The 10,351-nt window shown below is 34.9% G+C and overlaps 1 protein-coding gene across 1 annotated transcript; it reads right to left on the bottom strand.

The window, feature by feature from the left end:
- Positions 1 to 4,881: 4,881 nt before the first annotated feature.
- Positions 4,882 to 6,225, bottom strand: LOC129237046 (uncharacterized). Its single transcript, XM_054871436.1, has 3 exons — positions 5,654 to 6,225; positions 5,261 to 5,564; positions 4,882 to 5,181 (listed from the first exon to the last, which is right to left on the bottom strand). The coding sequence occupies exons 1-3, from the start codon at positions 6,223 to 6,225 to the stop codon at positions 4,882 to 4,884; spliced, it is 1,176 nt and encodes a 391-aa protein (XP_054727411.1).
- Between the last annotated feature and the right edge of the window lie 4,126 nt (positions 6,226 to 10,351).

The raw sequence follows: 10,351 nt of genomic DNA, 5'->3' as shown, positions 1-10,351 counted from the left end.
CAAAAGTTATAGGGTTGCCAGATGGGCCCGCTTTAAATGGCCTACCCTGTATCTAAGGAAAATCATGGCAAATAGAGCAATTTGTTGATGTGACCGAATGTTCAAGACACATTGGCTTCTTACATTTGGCGCACAGCTTTCTGATTTTTCTACGGCGTTTTTCCTCTTGTGCGTAACATAAATAGCAAGATCCGGACACAGGTTTTGGCGTGCGCGCTGCGGCAGATGTTGATGCTGCTGTTGACACCATTGATTCCAGCGGTCGGTTGAAATATGCTTCAATAGCAATTTTAGTCGAAAAATTTCGCGTCACTTGACGATTTATGGCTCTGGCTTCAATAATGGGCATACACAATGCTTCAGCCAAGCTGCGCAGGATCTGCTTACGCTTGTTGTTAGTTCTCCAAGGCAACATAGGGTTATTCAAATCGTAGACAATGTAGGCTGCAAGAGCTGTAATGTCCAACATGTTGAAGAACATCGCTAGTGGCCATCGTTTTGTTTGTCTTTGTGTTGGATATTCCGCAAACATTTGGTCCATTTGATCAACACCACCTTTGGTACGATTATAATATTCAATTATTTCAGGTTTCCCACTGTCAGCTATTTCAGCATCATTATGCTTGGTCGAAAGCAAAATTACTGCTTTATTTTTTTTTTGGGAACATAAGAGCACATTGTCACATTATTTTGGAAGCCAAATGTCGTTGAACCAATTGTCCTGTTTTTGTTCTGCTTCATTTCTTGAGGAATATATGATTTGTTTTAGCGCAAAGTTCCAACGATCGTGAGTTTCCGGGTGAGAAGCAGTTCTGCAACTGGCAAGGTCGTAAAAAAATTGTCCATTGTAATGTTTCGGCCACTTCCTTGGTATTTGGCAGACAAATCCTTCACCACTCGTTCGCCTTGGTTCGTTTCCCTACCAGTTTCTGCTTGGCCAGTATATATTTGTCCATGCAGTGGATATGCATTTGTGGCATCGCAAATCCACCAAACCTTGACACCATATTTAGCAGGTTTTGACGGTATGCACTGCGTAAACCGTGTGCGTCCACGGTAAGGAAATAATTGTTCATCAATCGTCAAGCATGAGCTGGGCTTGTAATGTGCAGCAAGATGATTGTTCATCATCGTCCACAACTCACTGATCGGTGCTGCTTTATCAGTTAGTAAGCGTGTTGCGCGAGTGTTTTTATCGTCAAATCTTAGGAACCGCAATATCGAACAGAAACGGTTGACTCCCATTGTGGCGCGATATAAAGGATAGTTTTTGACGCTCCATAAATCTCGAACATGTTCTCCATTGCTATGGTTCGCACCAGTCATAACAAGTATGCCAAAAAATGCATACAGCTCTGTTATTGACACAGGCGTCCATGACTTAGGAGTTGTGTTTGGATGCGCATTGTTGTAAGCATTATAAGTTTCTTTTGCTAACTTATTTGTGTGGCGCATAATTATATCAGCCATTTCAACGTTCATGAAACATTTGAATGTTTGCTCTATTGACAACATTTCAGTGCATCTAGCTGGTCCAGAACGTTCTCTTATAATATTTTGTCTGAGTACCTGACGACTTACATTTGGTTCTTTCATCCACTCAGTGCCATCACGTGCAACAAATTTTTCGCCACTAGCAGGCAATTCATTATTTTCTTCTACTTCTTCTGCGGCACTTTGCGAAACTTCAGCATCGTCATCAGCAATTTCAATGTCATTGAATTGAATTTCTTCTTCATCTTCTGAGTCAAAGTCATAGGGAGCGTCATCGTCACAAATTTCATCAAATAAAGATTGTATATATGATTCTCGCTGTTCCTCAGTTAGCCTGCATAATAAAAAAATTAGTATATGTTTACATTGTTGCTTATTTTACATTTTTTACCTTCTATATGCTGCACTTGATAAATATTCGTTTCTTCTTGAAGTCATTTCGTATCCAGTTATTTATAGTTTCAGTTATATTTATTTTCACTTATATTTTCACTTCTTACACTTTTGAGCACCAAAACAATAATGAAAATATCAACAGGCAGCATTTATAACAACACCTCGTGTGAAAACAACCCTTGCAGCTGCATATAAAATACAAAAACCAGTTATACCAGTGTATTTGCTACCTACGTACCCATACCTTGCGCGAACTTTTTGCACATATCTTTTGAACCAGGTAGAATATTTCAATGAAATAAAAACCAAAATGTGTATTCGTTGTTACTCTACAAGTATATTATTATAAATTATATTATTTTGTTTTGCATTTATCAGGACAACAATAAAAACAAAAATCCACTGTTGCATGTCCTGACTTTATTTGCCCATATCGCTGGAACCAGTAGGAATATTCGAATGAAACAAAAGACAAAATACTTGTTATATATTAAAATATACATTTAAAAAAAAATCATAGAAATCGGTTGAATAAGCATTAAAAAAACCGCAAAATAAGGTCCCGGGTACAAACGTATCCCGGGTGTGTGTTTACGTGGTATTTTCTGGGTGTGTGTTCTAGGGTTAAGATGAAAATTATGTTACTTGGGAAATGCGCGCACACAACAATTGCCTGTAGGCTACTTTCTATCACGCGAAAGTAAAATAGACTGCGAGCGCGTTCGGTGATACTTTACAAGTGACCTCTTTATTTTTGAATTCATGTTTTTATAGGATTTCTTAGCCTAAACTTAACGGGCTATATATAACTTGTGCCCTGACCGACACTGGCTTCAAAAAAATTAAAGATGCGGTGAACCAACTGTTCACCGATAACATTAAAACACACGATTTTAATTAGTCACTTAACTTATTAATTTATTCCGCATTCATTGCGGTTCTGATTCTAACTCGCACTTACAAATCATTCTTCTTAGCAACTAACTTCTTAACCTAAGCTAATTTGCCAACGTTGCAGTTCCCACCACTTGCCGGTATTTCGCAATCGTTGGGTTGCGCGTGTTGGCCAATATGCTGGCCTTGCAATTCCCAGACATTGGATATTGTTATTGATCGCTAGCGCGTGTGTCGCGTCAGCGAAAGTTCTTCTGTGAACTTTAGTTGGAGCAATGAAGTCACGTGTAGTGCAATGTGATCACAGGGTGCGACATTGGGAAGTATAGTGGTATATGGCAACATATCTTGTATGTGAAAACAAGTCCTATCGGCTTGATGTTGTTTACTTGATAATGCATGTCTATTGACCATGGACTGAAGTGATTAGAAAAGAAAGAAAGGCCCTGTCGTTAAGGGGTTATACGCAGTTATGAAGCAAATAAAAGACGGGTTTTCAAGGATTTATCCTGAAGAAACTTCACAATATTTTAATTTGAAAATTTTTGGCGGTTATAAAAGCATCCTTCAAGAACGTAACAAAATTTTTAATTTATGAAAATGTTGATTATAGAGCGCGCTGCAGGCGATTTCTGGAACCTCCTTTAAAAAAAGACGATTTACGGTGTACATTAGAGGTGTCCTTATTTTTAAAAGTCAATTTTTTATTCTTCGCCGGGCTGATTTTCTTTCCTTTATGTCCAATATTATTGAATTAAAAATTGGTGAACGATTCGTTAATATTTATTGGACCCGGAAACGATTTAAAATACTTTAAAATGAAAAAACACCAATTTTTATATACTATTTAATTATATAACAAAAGTTTATTTTTAATACTTACATAATTTGTATTTTTATGCGTACTCTACAATATTTAGTGTATACACTTTCTCATAAATTTTTCTAGCATAATGTAATTACGAATCAATAGAATATAAGGTAGATAATTAAGATATGGTAATGTTATACGTATGGGTTTCCTAAAATTATGTATTTAATTCTGTCAGATCAGTTTTTTTATATGAAGGGTATTTTTTTCGATATGCTTCAGCAACCTGAAGCGTCAACTGCTGTTCCTCTTCATCATTGGTTAAAATTCTATTATATTCCTGAATGAATTTTACGCCTCTCTCAGCAGTATCATTTACAACAAATAAGTCCTTACAGAATGTCCAACCTTCTTCAAATTCAAATGACGTTTCCCAAATTGAAGGCTCAAGATCTATAAATTCCGAAGACAAACCAAACCGACTGAAAAAATACTTAGTATTCTCAGAAACAAAATCGTGTAAAGAGTAATTTTGAAAGTCTAATAAATTCGAATAGTTTCGACCATTTCCTAATTTTACATTTGGTTTTTTGAATTTAAGTTTTTCAACCATTTTACGTTTTTCTTCTAATGAAATTTTTAAATCAAAAAAGGCTAGAGCTACTGTTTCTTCAGCTATATACCATAAATGATTGCTCATTTTCTTAAGAAGTATTGCTGAGATTTCTGAGTCTGTTTTTGAATAATTTATAGCGTCGTGAATAAAAGTAAGATATTGAAGTGGTGCATCTATAGCATTAGTACATCCGAACCAGGCTTTGTTATAAAGTTTCACTAAAAAAATGCAAATATCGCGTAAACCATTTGTTTCCTTTTTTGTAAGTGAGAATTGATTGCGAAACAAAAATATTTTTAAAGAATACACCGCCTTTGACATCCAGCGTGCATGGCTAGTTGCGCCAGGTGTGTGAAAGTTATATTGCTCTGCCCCAAGAAAGATTAAAGCTAACTGAAATAACTCTTTATAGTCTTCTCGATTTTGAGATTTTTCCAACTGATCGTAACAGAACTGTTTACAATTATCACGTTCAGCTATATTTACTTGTTCTAAAACAATTTTATCTTCGATGCCACTTTTAAATGATTCTTTATTTAAATTAGACCATGATTTCTTGAATCTTTCAAAAATAGGAACTTCTGGTGTAGAGGTTGAAGATAATTTTAATTCGAAGACGCTGCGTAATAAAATTTCATAAATATGGTGACGGCAAGGTAGATTGATTAGATTACGTCCAATTTTTTTTTTCTAAAAGAGCTACAGCTCCACTGTGGATGCCAGTATTGGTGGCTGTTGTATCATATGATAGGCCATTCACTTGATTAACAATATTCCATGTGACTAATCTGTCATAAACTACATCAGCAATATTTTTACCAGTAGCAGATACTAGTTTCGGTGCACCAAGAAACTTCGATGTGCCGTTGTAACTTACCAAAACTGCAATTCGTTCAACTTTTGTGGATCCAATCAAATCTTGCATTAACTTCCCATCAAAATGAGCTACCAAAGTATCATTTTTACTCACCTATAAATGATAAGAAGATTATTATAGAGTTTAAAATTGATTATTAATGATATTAGATTTTAAAGTAAAACAAATGTACATTGTCCTTAAAACCTGCCAAAATTTCTTCAGATTCTTTCAAACGATTTTCTTGACGCAAACGATGAATACTTGAACGATTTATGACAAGTTCCTCTGCACAATGTCCTAATGCTTCAGCAGCTGCTATTAGAATGTGTACTGCCGCACCATCAGAGACTTTCGCATTGTCCAGCGCTGATACTAACCGAGCAGTTATGAAATTTTTGCGACCTCGTTTTCGTTTTGATGTAGGATTTGAGATTTTGTCTTCTTCGTTGATGATGGACTGATCAATTGTTTTATCACTAACATTGTCTTCATCACTCCACTCCATGAATTGCGAAACTTTTATGAAATATGAAAAAATTAAACATTGAAAACTGGAATTTAATAAATAAGGTACTCAACTTACCTGTTTGTCTCCTTCTCTTGTCTCTCCTGAACTCTCTTCTCTTTTTCATATAATGCCATATCGACACCAGTCATGCAACCAGGACGTCCTTTTAGTCTTTGCATTTCTAGAAACTCTTTATCTTCTACAATTTTAATTTCTTCTAATGCATTCGCAGTGGCAATGTCAAATAAATTGTCTAGATTTTCTAGAAATGTTTCGGCAAGTTGTTTTTGCGCATTTGATCTTTTATCAGGTAATGTTTTTTGGATATTTTTCCACTTATCATATAATTTTATTAATTTATCCTGACATTTGTGATCTTCTCGTATCGGTATACGAGCTTGATGCCAAAATATTTTAACTGCATCGATTGTCAATTTCGCACTTTGCTTTGCTGTAAGATCTACAAAGCGCATGTTATAAAATAAAACTTGCAAAACCTGTCGATTTGACGGAAGTTTTGCGCCATTGATTTGGTGTGAAACATTCCCTATTAAATCGACTTTTTTTAAATTTTCAATGGCTTTACGTGTTATAAGCCTTGAAGTACTTGGTGCTTCTTCCGTAGTCAATTTTGCTATTTTGGACATCATAATTTTTGCTTCTTGAATCTAATGACTATGTTCAAAAATTCTAGTCCATTCAATGCAGAAAAACTATTTGAATAATAAATTAAAATTTTTCACTTCACTTCAGTTCACTTTTACAAAGCTGTCTAAGAGAAGTCTTCTACTGCTTCTTTAAAAAATACTTTTACTTCATCCAATAGACTGACTTAAAAGTTATTCAATATCAAATATATCTATGAAAATTTTGTAACTAGGTGAATTTTTAAACAAAATAACTGTAGAAATATTTAAAAAATTAATTTAAAAAAAATTCTTTTTCTTTGTCAAAAATTAGTCAAGACCACTGTTTTACCGTCCTTATTGTTAGGATTTACGAAAAATTATATTGCTAAATAAATCTACCTAATATTTACGATTATTTTTATGAGTCCAATAATGCGAATTATATGAATATTAATAATTCAAATAAATATTCTACAAAAAAAAGACAGTAAATCATATTTTTCTTATTTTAGCCATATTGCCAACTTGAAGATCTTTCCGGGTCCATTTAATATCATCCTATCGGTCCCAAATTTTACGAGCCATAGTTTTAGACCAAAAGGAAAGAATTTTCACCCGACGCTCAATAAAATATCCACTTTTAATTTAACCCATGCTACTAAGGACATCTCTAGTGTACATCGTAACTCAGGATTGGATTATCTGAAATCAAAAAATCGTTTTTATTTGGCGGCCAGTCTGCTTCTCCGCGGTCGCAGCAAAAAGTTTAAACATATCAAATGCTTCGGATTTTCTTTTTAAAAAATAAACTGCAGTATATCGCAAGTAATCATCTATAAATGAGATAAAATACGATGCACCGAATAATGCGAAAACGCATATAGAAAACTGCGTTATATTATGGCTTGGGCTTATATACCCAAGTATACTAACAAAATACCGTATTCTAAAGCAATATGGAAAAAGAAACAAAACATTGTTATAATAGGGTTGCCAAGTGCTCTACTCTGCTCAAAAAAATATTAGGGTGCGTTCACACCATACAAAAACTTAAGTGTGAAAATTTATTACATTTATTTTTTTTTTTTTGAGCAATCTCCCTGTTATTTATTCAATAATCAAATCAGAACTAAATATTACAAAATTACTTAAAGCTATTTTAACTCTCTGCTGCTGGTAACGGTCGGTCGCTTGCCTGAAGCGTTCATCAATCTCGAACTCACCTTTGTTGCAGATCAGCCCCTGTACTACTAAATTGTATCCATCTTTGGCAAATATAATTTTCAGGGACATCTATTACTTCCTATTGAAAAATTATAATTTTAATTGTTAGATATATGTCGAACATATGGTATACTGACGCTCACACAAGCGACAAAGTAGAAAGAGAGCATTTTCGGGAAAGTCCCGTTTTCAATATCGAATTCAGATTTATACATATACATGTGACTTTTGCTTGTACATATGTATGTACATTTTCAACACTTCAGATAGCACAACAGACACTGCAGGTTAAACAACTCCTAGCATACCTTCATTACCAATACTCAATTGGTACGATCCCGATCGCATAACTGTTGCTAGATTTAAAATATTTGGAATGGATTTGGCTCGCGTGCACTGCTGCAACTGGTTTTCTGTAGTGGACAGTAGGTTCGTAAACGCCTCTTTAGATAATCTAAAGATCTTTAAAAATCTGTAAGGAAATTTCTGTAATACTAAGTACGTCAACACATTTTGAAAACTCAACTGTTTTCTACTTCTAGCTAGTTCCACTAATCTTTCATCTATCGTGAATCGTCGAACCACAACTCCGTTGTACTCATTTTCACAAAAAATACTTTTTTAACTTTTAAAAATGTTGTTAACCCTTAACTACAGACGTCAAATTATATGAACGTTAGTACAGACCACCGGTAATTTTTATGATTTTTAACGCGTCACCCCTTAAACAACTACGAAGATAGTGAAGTTTTTGACCATTTGACAATGCGGCATTACATACGACCAAGGCAGAAAATGCGTCAAAAAACCGATCCACTCAGTGGAGTCCCCAGAGAATTTAGGCAGCTCCATCTTTGGCAGCCGTATTGCTGCAGACACAGGCGTTGAAACGGACGCGGGTTGCTCTTGGGCACGACACTTCTGTACGCGATTGAAATTTGCTAAAGCCGTAGAGTACCACATCTCTGCTTGAATTCGCACACTTTCTTCAATTTCTATATTGTCACTTCCACACGAAATTTCGACCGCATCTTGAGCGCTAGTAAAGCGAGTCCACTGTTCACTGAGCAGTTGCATATAACTTTTTATGCTTTCTGCATCCATCGTAAAAGCATCGTCCACACTCTTAGCCATATACCGCTTAATGTTGTTAAGGGGGGGGGGTAGGGTCACAAAATCGAAATTTTTTTTCTTCACTCATCTTATAGTAAATCATTTCAAGAATGTTGTGTCAAAATTTTAAATGGATCGGAGCAGAACTCTCAAAGTTATAGCCTTTGTAGGCACTCTACCTCGAATGCGGAGCATCGATAATTTCGCAGAGTCATTTTTTCAAACGCGTTTTTCCCGAAACGACTTCTTAAAAGTCGGTGCCAATCACAACTCCGAATTCAACCGATTCTTTTCAAATTTGGCACACGTTTTCTAAATCAAAAATACCTCCCCCTACACTGTTTTTTTTTTATTTTTTTTTTTTAAGGTTGTTTTTCACTTACAAATATGGCGAAATTTTTCGCCAAAAATGCTCGTTTTACGTTTTTTTGCCACCAAAACTACAAAAATGAAAAAAAAAAATTTTATTAATGTAGGGGGGAGCATTACGTCATACTTTAACTGAAAAATTCGACTTTTTTAGTTTCAGATGATTCTACGACGAATGCCGATTGGCACCGCAGAGCACCTCTCGAAAAACATATCTCCAAAAAAACTCTGTCATGGGCTTATTTGTCAATATTTTATTATAAATATTTTTTAAAAATTTATTGAAAAGATGTACAATAACATGCAACTGATTTTATTAAAGTATCTTAAGCCATATTTCTGTAAAAAATTCTAAAAAAAAGTGTTTTTTTTTAGCGCTAAACCCTACCCCCCCTTAAGTGCAGAGTCGCGTGTTTTTACCGAGCTCGACATTTTTCTTGTCCTTGTAGATTTGAAGGACGATATTCGCAATGCTATCACGCACAAATCAACGCACTAGATCCCCTTTTGTTTTGTTTTTACCTTGTTCACTGGTTACTTATAGTTAATTGTTATTTAATACTAATTAATCGCGATAAGACACTTTCATTTAATTAGCCGAAATCGATTGGTAGAAGGACCAAAAAATGCTAATTAATTGCGATATGTAGCACTTGTATGCACCTTAGCCAAAATCTGTTGGCTAAACTTCAAATGTTCGCGGGATTGACTTATCCGGCTCGAAGGATCAAAAATGTTGACGCGGATTGCTTGTAGAAAAACACAACCGTTTCGTTTCAATAGATTCTTATATTATATTTTAACAATTAGCGCGGTTGCATTTATATGCATTCCCTAAAGCGGTAGTTAAGCGGTAAAATATGCGGTAATTGCGGGATGAATAACAAAAGCAGTAAATAAAATCTAAGTTCAAAGACCTCTAATTAAACAGCAATATGTACCTACGCATGTACATATGTGTAAGAACAAAGGAAAATAGAATGTAACAAAAGCGATTAAGTGTTCACATTGCTGACATTAATCCAACATAGGTTAGATTTTTAGTTTTCAACGCATTCACTAATTCAATTGACGAAAACCAATTAGCAGTTAATATATATTACGATTTGTGTTATAAATAGGTCTCGCAAGTTTTAGCACTGCCTGTGTAGGCTTTGAATATGCCTTTTCTTCCTTACTGAGATCATATCCATCCGAATTTTTTTCGCAGTAAATATATGCATTAAAGAGGTATCCCGTCCTTGCATCGGTAAGCGCCATTATCTTCAGTCCATATTTAGCTGGCTTGAGAGGCATATACATTTTAAACTTACATCTGCCGCGAAATGCAACCGGTGCGGCATATATTATATGTAGTTCTAAACAAATGTCTTTCGAAAATAGAATTTTGCTTTGGAGAAAAATAAGCATTTAGTTTATGAACTAAAACTTGATAGAC

This window comes from Anastrepha obliqua, chromosome 2 (assembly GCF_027943255.1).
Source record: "Anastrepha obliqua isolate idAnaObli1 chromosome 2, idAnaObli1_1.0, whole genome shotgun sequence".
In the NCBI taxonomy this organism is placed as follows: Eukaryota; Metazoa; Arthropoda; class Insecta; order Diptera; family Tephritidae; genus Anastrepha; species Anastrepha obliqua.
This window is presented reverse-complemented; position numbering and strand designations above follow the sequence as displayed.

Excerpts from the sequence above, each read along its gene's own strand:
- LOC129237046 (XM_054871436.1), bottom strand. The coding sequence starts at position 6,225 with ATGTCCAAAATAGCAAAATTGACTACGGAAGAAGCACCAAGTACTTCA. Across the intron at positions 5,565-5,653 it reads CAAGAGAAGGAGACAAACAG|TGATGAAGACAATGTTAGTG; the intron begins GTAAGTTGAGTA and ends CATGGAGTGGAG. Across the intron at positions 5,182-5,260 it reads TGGCAGGTTTTAAGGACAAT|GTGAGTAAAAATGATACTTT; the intron begins GTACATTTGTTT and ends TATCATTTATAG.